Source organism: Chinchilla lanigera, unplaced genomic scaffold (assembly GCF_000276665.1).
Source record: "Chinchilla lanigera isolate Chin_1 unplaced genomic scaffold, ChiLan1.0 scaffold00070, whole genome shotgun sequence".
Classification (NCBI taxonomy): Eukaryota; Metazoa; Chordata; class Mammalia; order Rodentia; family Chinchillidae; genus Chinchilla; species Chinchilla lanigera.
In genome coordinates, this window is record NW_004955471.1 from 4,247,673 (window position 1) to 4,263,955 (window position 16,283).

The 16,283-nt window shown below is 35.6% G+C and overlaps 1 protein-coding gene across 6 annotated transcripts in view; it reads right to left on the minus strand.

Moving 5' to 3' along the window:
* Positions 1-2,672: 2,672 nt before the first annotated feature.
* The window catches only part of LOC102018715, a 395,385-nt gene continuing 381,774 nt past the window's right edge, over positions 2,673-16,283 (minus strand). For all 6 annotated transcript variants that reach the window (XM_005400878.2, XM_005400880.2, XM_013522869.1 and 3 more), the window contains one exon: positions 2,673-3,083. In XM_005400878.2, coding sequence (XP_005400935.1) covers positions 2,980-3,083 — 104 coding nt within the window. In that variant the 3' untranslated portion in view covers positions 2,673-2,979. The remainder of the gene's footprint in view (positions 3,084-16,283) is intronic.

The following is a 16,283-nucleotide window of genomic DNA, read 5'->3' on the forward strand; positions in this document are numbered from 1 at the left end:
GTGTTGCTATGAACATAGGTGCACATATGTCGTTGTGATATGATGTCTTTAATTCTTCTGGGAAAATACCCAGAAGGGGAATAGCTGGGTTAAATGGGACTTCCAATCCTAGTTTTGTGAGGAATCTCCAAATTGATTTCCACAGTGGTTTCACCAATCTACACTCCCACCAGCAGTGGAGTAGGGTTCCTTTCTCCCCACAGCCTCTCCGGCATTTGTTATTGATTGATTTCTTGATGATAGCCATTCTTCCTGGGGTGAGATGGAATCTCAGTGTTGTTTCAATTTGCATTTCGTGAATGACTAATGACGTTGAAAAGAGGCCTCTGACTCATGGTGGATTGAGAAGTAATCGACAAGGAAATTATTAAGTCTAACAAATATGGCTACTAGGATTGTTTTCTTGAACCTATTAACTTACCCAAACTGATACACTTCTGGAAGTATAGTGTGCCCAAAGAAAGCACTTAACAAAAATTTGACCTATTAAAGCTTCTGGATTCATACATATTTGTGTAAGAGTATATTGCAAACTCTAAAGCATTTAGTAAGTATATTATTAACAAAATAAAAATATTAAGAGTCACGTAATTCAGGGTTTCCATTGTGTTTGTGCTTTAGAATAGAAACTGAAAAGGAATAGAGAAGGAAAAAATCTTAAATTAGTTTTTTTAGCAGTGGTCAGTGTTACAGGATCATAGAACTTTTTTCACTATTCTAATATCCACCTTTATTAATAATAGTACAGATATATAAGAAAAAGTAAAGCATAACACACAATAAACAATTTAAAAGACATAACAAATCTAAATTCTGACCTTGTTTTGTTTCTGTTTTTCCTTTTCCTTAATGTGCTTTTATTCAATTTGGCTTAGCTACTTTAAAGATCGCATTACTCTTGTCAGAAGCAGTGTTTCAGAATTCAGCTGGGTCACAGGAACTTTCTCACCACTCTATTCTAATTTGCAGTTTTGCTATAATAAAAGCCTTAAATATATTGCTACTGTCTAGACGTTTTATCTGAAACAAGTGTCCTTTGTAGTCTCAGAGGACTTTTCTATTTTATTTCCAGTAAATCAAAGTCTGTGAAGAGCCTCAGTTCTTATTAAGACATACCCTTCACAGTCCGCTGGTTGCCAACTGTGGCAAGCCATTGACAGTTCATTTACATATAAGTGATGACTTCAATCAGGTAGTTGGCTCAAAAACACAATGGACACTTAGAGCATATCCAATATTTCTTGTTCTTTGATGAGCACCAAGTGCCAATTTTTATAGAGAAACTGACTATTGAAAAGTGAAGGTTTCTTTTCCCTGACCTTAGCCTGTCTTCTACAGCTCTAGAGTGACATATTGTCAGTGAATTTAATGTGAGATTACACCTCTAAAAGACATTCAGTAGCTCAACTTCATTTTACTAAAAATCAAGACTAGTCAAATGTAGGAAACGTGAGAAAAGAACAATCACATTTTATTAAAGAAAAGATGAAATTTTTATCCTGCTCTAAGCTGTCATAATTGTAATTTACTATTTTTTTATTTTTGCAAATTAAGTTTGACTTTATATTATATTCTCATATATTTACCATTTAGGATAATGATCATGAATCTCATTAAGATATTCTTATTAAGTACCTTTATTAAGTAACCACATGCATTTATTCCCAAGTTGTTGATATAGTAGTGGTAAAATCTAGCCAAAGTTTTAGCCTGATAATACTGTCACTATATTGATATTCAAATCAAGTGTAACTTTTTCTTCTTTTGTTTAATTGTAAATTTCCACCTTTTTTGAGGTTTAAGTAAAGAAAAATGAAAGTTTTGGGGTGATACTCTCCCAACCATTAATAAGGAGAATAAATACAAACCCAGTTTCATAGTAAACTACTGAGCTTAATACTCACTGTTTTTTCCCTATTGAAAGTTTTATCAATCAAATTTTTCACTTAGCCTTCATCATACTTTTAGTCCATCTAGGTTAAACCTGGACTTAATGTGGTTCTTGTAACTGGCTTTTCGGAAGATACATTTCAATAACTTCCAAATATATTCTTCACAGTAAACTCTATTGCACATAAGCAGCCTGAAAGAAGTTATTTGATCATTTGTTTGTTTGAAGAATAAGAAGTAATAAACCAGTGTAAAGTGTCTGAATAAACTAGAACACCTGTCACATAGTGCCCACATTTAGTCATATCTAGTATTTAAACTATGAGTATATTCTGTTCCTTCAACCACTGGTCCTCACTGGTTTCTCTAGTGCTACTCACAAGTATGTAGAAGAAGGAAGGATGGGTGGAAGGATGGATGATGGATGATGGATGGATGGATGGACGGATGGTGGATGTATATATAAAATAAATTCAAGACTCTTAAGGCACTGATGTTAGTGACTAGGCTTCATATTATCTAAAACTAACACAAATAAAATCAGAAATATTGTATATGGATTCTCAATTTTTCCCTTTAGAATGAGCAGTGAGTAATATTACACTTTTAAAAATTATTTCCAAAAGCTATGTGATGAAGTATATTTCTGAAATCAAAATCTTGACCATATATGACTTCAACAAAACATCACACTAGTATTGTTTATAAGAATAAAAGACATGAACCCAATGGTACTTAATATCAGTACCGTGAGTTTTAGAAATAAAAATTCTAAAGAGTCTTTAAGGCCTTTATTGGTACTGGAACAAATCAGATTTTAGTTTAATGAAAGCAATGCTTCACAACATGTAAGTTCATGTCATTACAGTAAACAGATGTCTTTATGTATAAGATACAAATGAAAGATGTTCGTCCAAAGATATTTAGAAATTATGGATTAGCTTGTCAAAGTTCTTTACACATATAAAGATGTTTGTTCTTTCTCTCTTGATACTATATTGATCTTCAGCCATTAGTAACCTGCCTTTTGGGGTAGACAGATTCAACTATTAAAAGTAAAATATTGTATTGAAAACCTTATTGAACTCCTCATGCTTTATAGTACTGTCTCAATTTTCTTTCTCTTATGGATCTGGCCACCAACTTCCCAACAATCCGGATGTTAGCTCTTTTGAGTATTGGATGTCCACTCACTATAATACAAAATACAAATCACATTAATAAATGTCTAGTTAGCAGCATAGAAACATATTATGTTTTTTAAATACTATACTATTTTAAAAATTCATTATAGTTGTACTGCAACATGCTAAAAATTTGGTTTCTGCATAATTTCAAGTTTATTGTATTACCTTTGTATCATGCTAAGAGACTCTGAAAGTTATTGTTGGACCAAAGAGCTGAGGGAAGGGATAACACAAGTGGGTTTCACTAATATATAGAATATATGAAATCAATTAAATGGAACATATGTTTGATCATAAGAACAATGGCATTTAAATTGTTTACAATATAATACTAGTTCTGACACTGATATCTGAATCAGCACAAATGACCATTTGCATAGAATGTTTTATTAGGTTCATTTCATTTATAAGTGATTTTCTAAATAAGGCATAAAAAGCATACTTTGAGTGTTTATACCATATAAAGAATGATACTTTACAGATAGGGTAGTGTATTTTTGCTTTATAGGTCTGATCGCTGTTATTCAAAACATAACTGACCACCAAAAGCAGTTAAAGTTATGAGAACAATTCACATTATATAAGGAAATGGATGATTTGGTGTGATCTAAGAGAGAAGGTGTTTCTGTTGTGTTTGTATTCCCCTGTGATGTTGTTAGATAAACAGCAGGTCCTCATGAGAGAAAAATTAACTTAGGCCAAATATCAAAGCACCTGAATAGACATCATTTCAAAAAAATTCGAATAGCTAATAGCTACAGGAAAAAGTTGCTCAGTTTCTTGAATCTGCAGGGAAATGCAAATCTAAAGCACCACGAGACATCACCTCACACTTGTAAGAGTGGCTCTTATCAAAGAGTCTAGAAATCAATATTGGTGCAGGTGTAGAGCACAAGGAAACCTTGGGCACTGCTCATGGATATGTAGAAAAAGAATGCAGGGTGCTAAAGACATTAAAAATAGCACTACCATAGGAGCCAGCAGTCTCTCTTCTGAGCACACATACAAAGGACTTTGAGCCATCACCACATGAAGACATTTCCACTCTCATGTTCATTACACCACTGTTCACAGCAGCCAGGGTATGAGAACAGATAAGAGACGAACACACACACACACACACACACACACACACACACACACACACACTGTTATGGTTGAAAAATTGTGTCAACTTGAATCTAGAGCCTTGACTAAGTAACTCAGCAGTTCTACATCTTGGGGTGAAAAGGACATGCCCTTCCTTCTCTAGGATGTTGTTCATTGTGTCAACTTGAGAAGTTTAGAAGGTTAACTGTGTAACTCAGGAGGGAGCCAGTGTACTTACTTTGTATTCATCCTGAGACTGGAAGAGGAGGGCACTGAGACGGTGTGGGAGGTGGGTGGATACAGGCATACAGTATAAGTAGGGGAGAGAGGCTGCCCACCTTTTAAGCTCTTGCTGCTTTTGCTGTCTTATGCTGCTTTGAAGTGTTGCCCCTGTGCCCTGTCACCCTGCATTGGAGCCAGTGATTATAGACTGTAACTTCCATGAACTGTAAGGTAAACAAACCTTTCCATCCTTAATTTTGGGTATTGGGTATTTTGTCTCAGCAATGAGAGAAAAGTAACCAAGACACATGCATGCACTGGAATATTATTATGCACTTGTAAAGGAGATCCTGCCATTTAGCACAACATTATATCATATGAAGGAAGCCAGAAACTGCAGGACATTATGCTATGTAAAAAAAGCCAGACAGAGAAAGAAAAATACTGTATAATTTCACTCATATGTGGAATCTAAGAAACAAAGTTTAAGTATAGAGAGAAAGATAATAAAATAGTGGTTACCAGGGTTATGAGAGTTATGGAATGAGGGTTTGCTCTGTGATTATAAGTGGCAGAAATGTAGGATGAGTAAGTATAGAGCTATAACATGTATCATAAGGAATACAATGGGTAAAATGTTGCACTTGGGACCCCTGACAAATGAGTGAACTTCATCTGCGCTTGACAGAAAAACAAAAGTTGCCTAACTATGTGAGATAACTGGCCTGTCAATTTGCTTCACTATAATAACCATTTTATAATTTATATGTACTTCATAATATGTTGTACTGTAACAACAAGCAGAAACACCAAAATGACACCCAGGATTGGGAGGCAGATTTGTTTATGTCAACAGGCACCAATTGGGATCACTCCCAGAATATCAGGCCCTGATCTCTGGTGGTGTAGGGTTTATATAGGATAAGCAAGCAGGAAGTACAGAAGCAGAATGGCTTGTCAACTGGGGATTGATTTATACAATCATAGTGGACCAGCTATGCATCACTGTGACCAGCTGTTTCTAAGGGACAGAAGCAACCAGACATAGAACAGAAAAATTACATGGGCAACTAACAAACTGAAGTATACTGGCAGGGAGGGGGGCATTTTCTGCTACCATATACCTTAAGTATACATAATGAAATTTATTTTAAAAAATACATTAGTCCACATTAAGATAATAAATAATAAAATAATCACTATGAATACTTACTCTTATGTGATCAAATGAAAAGGCAAAACACCAACTGCTGTCCTAATTTATTAGAGCCATGTGATGTGGCTAACCATTATCTTATCGGCTCTTGAGATGAGATCTTCCCATGAAATATTTTCTTATTGGGAGTTTTTTGTTAATATGCAATGTAAAACCAGAGGTGGTAACACACGTATGTTACCCAAGCTACTCAGAAGTCTGAGATAGGAAGATCATGAGTTCAAGGCTAGGCTGGGCAATGCAGTAAGATTCTGTTTCAAAAAAGTTAACTGAATTTTCAATGCTGTGATATTTCATCAGGCAGAAGAGAGACAAAATACAGAAATTTTTCATGGAAAAGAAAGTAAAACAAAATTTCACAACAAGATGATAGGAGAATAACAATAATTAGTGCATTGCATAATATTATCTTTAAAGTAGTCATTCAGGGTACAAGATATGTGCCTAAAAAATTTTCCAATCAGTATTAGCACAAACTTTCCTTTTCTATGAAGTAAGAGACACTGAGTATAACTAACTTTCATGTTTTTTCCCTTTTCTGGTCCTTCCTTTTCCCTTTCTCCTATCCTAGTGCCTTTTTGCTTTTTAACAATTTCTTCCCATTTCACAATATCTATTGTACATTTTAGACTTTATTTACTCTTTCAATTTCTCATACCAGGGAGACAATACAATGTTTACACTTCTGAGTCAGATTTATTCCACTTATGAGTATGGTCTCAAGTTGCATCCATTTACCTATAGAAGTCTCAAGTTTATACTTCTTTGTGACTGAGCAGTATTCCATTGTATAAAAATGCTATTTTTTTAAATCCGTTCCTTTGTTGATGGACATTAGGGTTGTTTCCAGGATTTAGCTGTCATGAATTGTGCTGCTGTAAATATAGGTGCAGAAATTCTTAAGGTAGTTAAAACAGAATGGTGAACATAATGGTCCTAGCTCTTGTTCTTACACATTTGTGAATGAGTTTTAGCTTTAGCACTCAACCTCAGATTTCTTACTTTTGATATGAGCATAATATGTATCTAGTCTACTTGTTGAAAGGATCCAAAGATATGGATCAAAAGATAAATGCATACGAGTGCTTAATTAATATTGTCTCCTCAATTATAATGAATGTACCACATTAACACAAGCTGTTAATACAAGGAATCATGGGGGTATATGAGAACAATGTCATTTCCACTCTGTAAGTCAATATTTCTACAAGAACAAAATAATAGCAGTCTATTAATTACAATTAAGATATATATCTGACACTTTGTAACTATTAAAAATATAGTTGCTGTATTATTACCTTAACTATGATACTATAATATAGGTTTTTAAACAGAAGTTCAACAAATTGTTTAACAGATTATTTCATAAACACAAATTAGATAAAGGATTACTTCATTTTGGGAAAGAAAATATAAGCACACAGGATATATTTTTAATCTTTCCAAGTAAATATTTTTGACCTTCTTTTCTGTCAAATAGCAGAACAGACTCAGAAAACAATCCTTTTGATTGAAAGAAATCAAACCCTGAATAAAATATTAAATGTGTTTTAATTTCATTTCTAAGCTGGCAAAGCACAAAGAAAACACAGAGGCCAGAAACAAAGTGAAATCAGTAATCTTAGTAGATATATAAATGCCAAAGCTAGGTTTATTTTTTGTTCAATGTTTTCCGTTATGTCCTGGATATCAGAACTGCGATGAGGGAAGGAGAAACAAGAGAGGAAATGGAGTGTTCACGCAAATGCAGTGGAGTCCCTTGTACGGTCCCCAAATCCCTCAAATATGCACCTGCAGACCTTAATGTTAAGTGAAATAAATCAGACACACAAGTTTAAACAGCACATGGATTCTCTTACATGAAAAACCCAAAATATAAACAAAGGGAAAAATAAAAAACAATAACAGGAAGCAGGAAAATACATCATTCTAGATGGGAAGGGGGTCAAAAGACAAAGGGAGGGAGGAGAAAGAAAATGGATGAAAAAAATAATTAAGATATGTCCATGGAATTAACTCCCCATAGGAATGCAATCATTATGTACTGCAAGCTTGTACTAATAAAAGAAAGCAAAGAAAAGGAAAAAAATAAAGTTTGTTGGGCTCAAGATCAAGTGAAAAACATCTCTAGAGAAAAGAAATTTCAATCAAAGACTGTAAAATATGTCAGAGGCATATTTTAGGAAAGCCCAGCATGTGCAATGCATTTTAAAATGAAAAACAGGTCACAAAATAGTTTTTAAAAGTTATATGCATAGTAAATATGTAAAATTTTAATACTGAAATGTGAATACAATATTAATATTATAAAATTATATTAATATAAACTAGTAATAATACCAGAAGTATAATTTAGCTTTAGATTTTTTTACCCTATCCATATTTTCAACAGAAAGCATTATTTATTGGAAAATAATAATATTAGAGGTTTTCAGGTCTCTAAATTGAAATCTGTGGTAGAAAGTGATTTCCACTGTAGACAACTAAGAAATAATTACAAGCTACATAAGTTTTTCACATTTCAATAATTTAAAGAAATAGGTTCAACTTGTGAAAACATTCAAATAAAATAGATACTATTCTAATGAATATTTTATAGACTGTATTTTTAGAAATTGGATATTAGGTTTTTCTCAAAGCTTTAAAAAATACTTTCTTCTATACTTTTTTTTAAACTAGCTACAAATTTTTATATTAACTTATCTATTTTATTATTTATCATGCAAATTCCCTGACCAACTCAAGCTTATACATTATTCTACAGTGTCGGGTACTTGCTGAGACTATTTTGAAATCAATCATTGTAAAGCAATGTGGAAAGAGAATAGACTGCTTACAAAATAAAAATGTACATGTAAGTCACAGAGTATTTGTTAAATTCTTTTTGTCTATATTCATGCTATTAGCTGAGACTTTCTGGTTCCTACTTCTTAATCAAGAAACAAATAAAAGGTAAAAATTGTAACCATGCTACTATTCATAAATGATTTGGCTAAAAAAATGAAAGCACTACCTAACCTGATATCATGGTCCTGTCTCTAGAAGATGATTACAGTTAATATTAAAGAAAAATGCAATTCTAGATGACAAACAAGGATATATTTAAATAATCATATTTTATTCTGACATATAGCAAAGGTGCAGGATTTAACCTAAGTCTTGTATGCCATCAGATTTCAGAAACAGGTATGTTCAGAAAACTGGCAGAACAAATCCACAGTGGACCTCTTTGCAACAGACCAATAAACTTTTGGGTTTTGGGGTGAGTGCCCCTAAAAGAAGAGTGGACTGAGTATTTATCTCTTTGCAACAGATCAATAAACTTTTGGGTTTTGGGGTGAGAGCCCCTAAAAGAAGAGTGGACTGATTATTTATGCATGGCTCAATAAGGTGACAGCAGTTGGAGGATGTTGTGCTTTGTGTCTGGATGTCCCCCTAAAACCTCATGCACTTTTAGATGGGACTTTTTCTGAGGCAGCTGAATTAGAGTTCATGACTGATTCATAGTATGATGCTGGGATTAAGGGTGGGTGATTGCTGGATCAGTCCTTTGATTGGATTGGCACTGCCCTAATCCCAGCAGTCTGGATAAGACAAAAGGGCAGAAAGAGGCTTATTTTCCCCTTTTTGCTGTTGTTGGTTTTGCTGCCTTCCACTGTCATGAACCATTGCCCCTCTGCCACACGCAACCCTGCCTTGGAGCCAGCAGATATGGACTGACACTTCTACAAACTGTGAGCTAAATAAACCTTTTTTCCCTTTAACTTTGGGTGTCTGGTACTTTGTCTCAGTAACGGGAGATTAACTAAGACAGAATTGTTGGACAATGATATGTACTGCAAGGTGCCTCTTCTTATTTTGCATTGAGCCTCCATAGCCTATTAGATTCTGGGATGCTGGCAAAATAGGATGTGAGGGCTCTGAGTTCAAAGTAACTGAGGTGTAAAGGGCAGGAGAGGGGTTTCTTCCTTCAGCAAGATGACTTAGCTCATGGGCAGTCACCACAGCATGGGTCAGACAGCACCGGTGGCAATAGCAGCAATAAGACACATTCACCAGATCCTGGGCTTCAGAGTGACAGCAGCTGACATCACTGCAAAGGGTAGGGTTGGGCCCGATGGAGGTGGGAATAAGAGTAACGAATTTTGCATTGCAGCCTACTGTGATGTGTCAGTGAATTACGTATAGTGTCCAAGGAGAACGCCTAGAAATTACTGTGATTGTTGGAATTGCTTTCAAGGAACCTAGAGACTGTGACTATTTTATATGTTTTGATGAATACACATGTGATGGATGGGATTGTGGCTGGGTACTGTTTTGAAATATTAAAAGTGTGTGTCCTAGGTCTCACTGTTCTGAGCTCCTGATTGTGCTATTCAGGCGACAGGAATGGCTTCTGAAAGGGCAGCTCAAAATAAACTACCTCATTGCTAATGCTTAGCAATTCTGAAACAATGAAAAAAGTATAAGTAGCTAATAAATATTCTATTCTTGAGATTTTTAAACAATCACTTCCCTCTTTAAAAATCTGCACAAAATGAAGAACATACAGCTATTTAATAAACATAGCTATTTGAAATGAAGTGACTAGTCTTGCAATATTCCATATATGCTCTTCTCTGAAAAAGAAAAAAAAAAATCCAAGAACAGAAGAGACAAGTGCACTTCGTGAAGGAGGCTTTAAAACACAAAGCAAAATCATCTTTTCAAAAGTAAGGTTTCTGCTTGGAAGAGTATTCCTTTGTTCAGAAGAATGAATGGCATTTCGGGAATCCAAGAAACCAGAATCCGAAGAACTGAGCACATGGAGCCATATGGTGAGGAAGATTGTGTGACGACACGAGAACCTTTTCCAACTTAAAGGAAATAAGAACTAAAGGAGCAGACTGGTGGAAGAACAAAATGCAGACACTGATGGGCCCATGACGAAAGGTCAGGCTCCTTATCACCTTGTGTCTTGCCATGGGGTAGGGGTGGGGTGAAGCCGTAATGATAGAAAGCATAGTAATTATCCAGAGAATGGGAGTGGGGTGTTTCATAGGAAGGAACTGCAAATCTCTCAGAAAGAGCCACACTGTCAGTCGAGTGCTAGAGCAATAGTTGAGGGTCGTGTGTAGGTGTGGGCTCTGGAGCCTTACAGAGTAATCTATCCGAATGTGGTGCTATGAAGAGGTCTATAGCGATTGCTGGGTTTCAAAGAGTGGCCTGGGAATTCTGAGATGTCTGTCTGACTACAAGAGACCTACGATCCGGAAAGGAGAAAACACGGTGCTCTATGCTTTCAACTAGTGGGAGAAGCTGCCGAGGAGGGAGTGGCATGATTTAGAGCACAGGGGAGGCAGCAAGGAGAGGGGACTGCAGTCAAGATGCCCCCGTTGAGAGGGCACACCCACTGTGGCCCATTCTGACTGTGTGCTCGGTCACAGAGCGAGACTAGACAGTGAAATCAGACGACCTACGTAAATAGTAAGTGAATGGAAAGTACAGATGTTAGAAGTGTTTCTTCTCAGGGGCTGGGGATTTAGCTCAGCGGCAAAGCGCCTGCCTGGCAAGCGCAAGGTCGTGAGCTCAGTTCCCGGTACCGGAGAAAAACCAAAAAACAAAAACAAACAAACAAAAAAGAAATGTTTCTTCTCATATACTGAAAGATGTTATCCTGATTACTAATAGGGAAACATATTCTACATGAAAGATGTAAGTATACAATTGGACATACCAAGAAATACAAATTTCACCAAAAGTGACTGCCATTCAAAATGCCGGCAGGGAAAGGGGCTGTCTTCTCAGTGACATGTTTCACAAAGCTACAGCTAAGTCTTGCTGATTTCAGAAACTTTTAAAATGACTTCTTAGAAATCACAGCACTATTTAAATCACTATTTAATTCATTTTTTAAGGATGTCTGTGGTCCATTTCATTGTTATTTGCTTTTTTGTTATGTACATGTTTTGTCTTTTAAACACTGAAACTGGGTTTTTTTGTCTCACTATGCTATTCTCTAGAATAGGGTCTTACAGTCATACAGACAGCTAAGTGCTCAATAAATAATATTGACAATGCTTTTGATTACAGAAATGATACTATCATTTTACTTTTTCACTTATTGAAGAATTTATGGAAATCCCTCTAAACCAGTTAGCATAGTTGTAATACATAATATTCCCGGTTATTAATAGAAAATATTAGTCTTCTATTGATTTACATTACTTTCCCAGTTTTTTCAATTACAAACCATGCTAAAATAAGTATGCTTGTATATTTAGTAACAATTTTATTTCCAAGAGATTAATTTCCCTGATGAATTCCAGAGTCAAAGTATAAATATATGTGTGTATTTAATTTTAATAGATATTACTAAATTGCTTCCTAAAACTCTCTGAAATTCATATTTCTACCAGCAATATGTGGCAGTATTTCTTTGCTCATGTCTTAGCCAACAATAGCAGGTGTCACTTTATTTTGCCTTGTTTTAACTTGGTCCCATCAGAAAGCTGCTAATCTCACTGGATTTCTTTATCTTCTAGTAAGCTGGAGCATCTTAGTATATATTTGACAGTTGCTGATTTTCTGTTTTGTGAATGGCTTATCCATATCTTTGATCTATTTTGCAGGGAAATTAGCTCCTGATTTTCAATTTTAAATAGTCCACTGTATTAAACCTCTGATTTCTAAAATGCAATTTGTCTTCAAATCAAAGTTTACAGTAAATTCTTCATAGAAAAATTTTATAAAATTATTTTCATAAGAATTTGCACAAGTATCCAAAGTTATCTTCTCTTGTATATTCTTTCTTAAGAGTATCCTTCCTGCTCCTATAGTAAATATGTAGTTCTCTAGGTTGACTGTCAGAATTTTTACTTATATATTTACCTAGAGCCATTGTTGAATTTTATCATTTGCTTCACTTAATAATTGTCGATAATATATGATTGTTCTTCTTGATTGTGCTGATGGAATAAAGCATAGTAACAGAATACTTAATATGGTAGTGTCCTTCTAGTCCTAGAATAAAATGTGTCTGACCTCAGTCTATGCCTTAGCAGATAGCTGATTTTAGATTTTAACTTGTTCCCAAATGCACAATACATATCACTATTAAGGCCAAAAATGCCCAACTATTTCCCACTGCATAGAAACTTGCTTTGAATCCTTCAGGTCCAATTATAAGAAATCCACTCTCAACAAAGGCCCTTCATTCAACCATACATAAAAGTAGCCTGGGCTATTTCCACTACCCACATCTCATTCTCTGTCCAGTGGCTAAGCAGCAAGGCTTTGAGGCAGAGACATGAGAAATGAAAATGCAAGAGCAATATCAAGATTTTTTATCTAAAGATTTTCTCATCATATTTCTTCTTGTGAAGCTTTAGGAGGATGAAAGGAAAATACAGTGTAATAAAATAGAGTCCATGTAAAAGACACAAATGATTTTTCTAAGCTGATGTAAGTTCTAATATTCCAAAGAAATATGTGAGATTAACATGAGAAGGCCCGTCTAGAAAACATATTTTTATTTTACTTATTTATATTTTTTGAACTTTAAAACCTATTGGTTAAAATGATTGCAATGTAGGAAAAATATCATACTTTTGTTATCCCATAAGAAAAAGAATTGTTTTAATTTTTGATTCACATACAATAGTTGTATGTATTTGAGGGACATAAAATTTTAATGCATATATGTATTGTGTAATGATCAAGTCAGGGGGAAATAGCATATCTTGCACTTTCAACCTTTACCTTTTTATGTTTTTATGATGAGAACATTCAAAATCTTCTCTTCTAGCTACTTAGAAATAGACATTATTGCTGACTATAATTACTCTACCTTTCAATAGGACAATAGAATTTATTTCTTCCTATCTTAGTGTAACATTTTACCACTGGCCAAATTTTTTCCATTGACCATACCCCCATACTAAATGTAGTCTTTGGTAACTACTACTCTGCTCTTGATTTTTATCAGATCAACCTTTTTACATTCCACTTATGAATGAAATTATGTAATACTGATGTCTCTGTTGCTGACATTTCATTTAAAATAATGTCCTCACAAGTCAGAAGATTCCATTCTTTTGATAGCTGACTAGTATCAAGTTTTCTATATATACCTGTCTTACTTATCTTTTCATCACTAATGAACACTTTGATTTACCTTATCTGTTGGCTATCATGAATAGCGCTGCAATAAACATGGGGAATTCAGATGGTTCTTCAACATACAAATTGTATTTACTTTTGACATATACCCAATAGTAGAATTGCTGGATCATATCATAGTTCTATACCTTTTTGAGGAAGTTTTACACCGCTTTCCATGATGGCTGTACTCATTTACATTTCTGCCACAATGTGTAAGGATTCCTTTACACTGCTTCCTTGCAGACACTACTAGTCTTTAGTCCTTTTGAGAATAGCTTTTCCAACTAGGGTGAGATGATCTCTCACATTTCCCTGATGATTAAGTGATTTCGAGCATTTTTCATCTATCTATTGAGTAGGAAGAACCAACATGGTGAAAATGACCATACTTCCAAAACTGTTATACAGATTTAGTGCAATTCCAATCAAAACTCCGATAGCATATCTCACAGAATTAGAGAAAGCAATCCTAAAATTCATTTGGAAACAGAAGAGACCTAGAATAGCAAAGAGCAATTCTGGGCAACAAAGACAAGGAAGGGGACATCACAATCCCCAGCTTGAAATTAAAGTATAAAGCTACTGTGATAAAAACAGAATGGTTCTAGAAAAAAAAAAAAAAAGACCCAAACATCAATGGAACAGATTAAAAGATGCAGAAACAACTCCAAACATACTCACTGTCTTGGTTACTTTTCTCTCTGCTGAGACAAAATACCCAACACTCAGAATTAAGGAAGGAAAGGTTTATTTAGTTCACAGTTTGTGGAAGTTTCAGTGCATACTCGGCTGGCTCCAAAGCAGAGTGGCACATGGCAGAGGGCAACAGTTCATGGTGGTGGAAGACAGCAAAAGTACCAAGAGCACAAGGCAGAGAGTAGCAGCAAGCAACCTCTTTCCCTTCCTTACATTGTATGCAAACTACCCACCCCAGGACAGGTGCAGCACTCACACCCATAATCTAAACATTAGATCATGAATCAATCATAAATTCTAGAAGCCCACCCCATGACTGAATGAGGCTTTAGGGGGACCTCCAGACACAAACCATAACACTCAATTGCCTTATCTTTGACAAAGGAGCCAAATTCATTCACTGGAAGAAAGATGGCCCCTTTAATAAATGCTACTGGCGGGGCTGGGGATTTAGCTCAGCGGCAAAAGTGCCTGCCTGGCAAGCGCAAGGCCGTGAGTTCAGTTCCCAGTACCGGAGAAAAACCAAAAAAATAAAAATAAAAATAAAAAAAAATAAACGCTACTGGAAAAACTGGCTCTGCACATGCTAAAGATTAAAACTGGACCCTTACCTTTCACCATGCACTAAACTAAATTCAAAATGGATCAAAGATCTAAATATTGAAACAGAAACATGAAATCTGCTGGAAGATAGCATAGGTAAAACTCTTGAAGACATTAGTATAGGCAAACACTTCATAAATAAAACCTCAATTGCACAGGAACTATCACAAAGAATCAACAACCGGGATTTCATCTTACTAAAAAGCTTTTGCACTGCAAGAGAAACCAGCAACAGAGTGAAGAGACAGCACACAGTGTGGGAAAAAATGTTTTCCAGCTATTCCTCTGGAAAGGATTACTATCAAAAGCATATAAGGGGCTGGGGATTTAGCTCAGCGGCAAAGCACCTGCCTGGCAAGTGCAAGGTCGTGAGTTCGGTTCCCGGTACCGGAGAAAAAACAAAACAAAAAAAAGCATATAAAGACCTCAAAAAAAAAAAAAAACCTCCCAAATTTAAAGACCCAGTCCAAAAGTGGGCATCTTAGATGATTATACACTTCTCAGGTGAAGAAATACACACAGAAAATTAGTATATGAAAAATTATTCATCATCACTGGTCATTCAAGAAATGCATGCTGTTTGTCAGTATTTTACTGAGAATTTTTGCATCTATGTTCATGAGGGAGATTGGCCTGCAATTCTGTTTCTTAGTTGGGTCCTTCTCCAGTTTTGATATCAAGTAAGTGTATTTGGTAAAGTGAGTACGCAGTCCCTTTCACTTTAGGATCCACATCACTGAAAAGACTCAGAACAGGTTATGGTCATAGATTGGGGATTCTCACAGTTGTAAATTGCCGCTAAATGGCATACTTTGCCACAGGTAAGCAAACACGGAGCCCCTCCCGACCACCAAAGTGCTCAGCAGTCTCAACACTTGCCCCAAACCATAACGTTGACTCTGCTTGCGACCATGCCACACTGGTTGGAAACAAATAATAAAGATTAATGTTCAGTGTGAGGCAGTGGCTGGCTCAGTGTCCTGTGATCCTAGACCTATTTATCTTCACCAGTGAGTACTGCATTAATAGGCGCCTACCTCCAAAGCACTGAAACACACTGGTAGTATGTCAGTTTCCAAAGGTAGCCAGGTTTTCACACTCCATCTTGCCAGAAAGCTGTGGGGTCACCTCTTTGCTCCCTGCATTGTGTTGGTATCACTGGCAACAACTCACACAGACTTCTGACACTGAAGGCTAGCAGATACATCTTATTATACAAAACTCCTTCTAAAACCAAG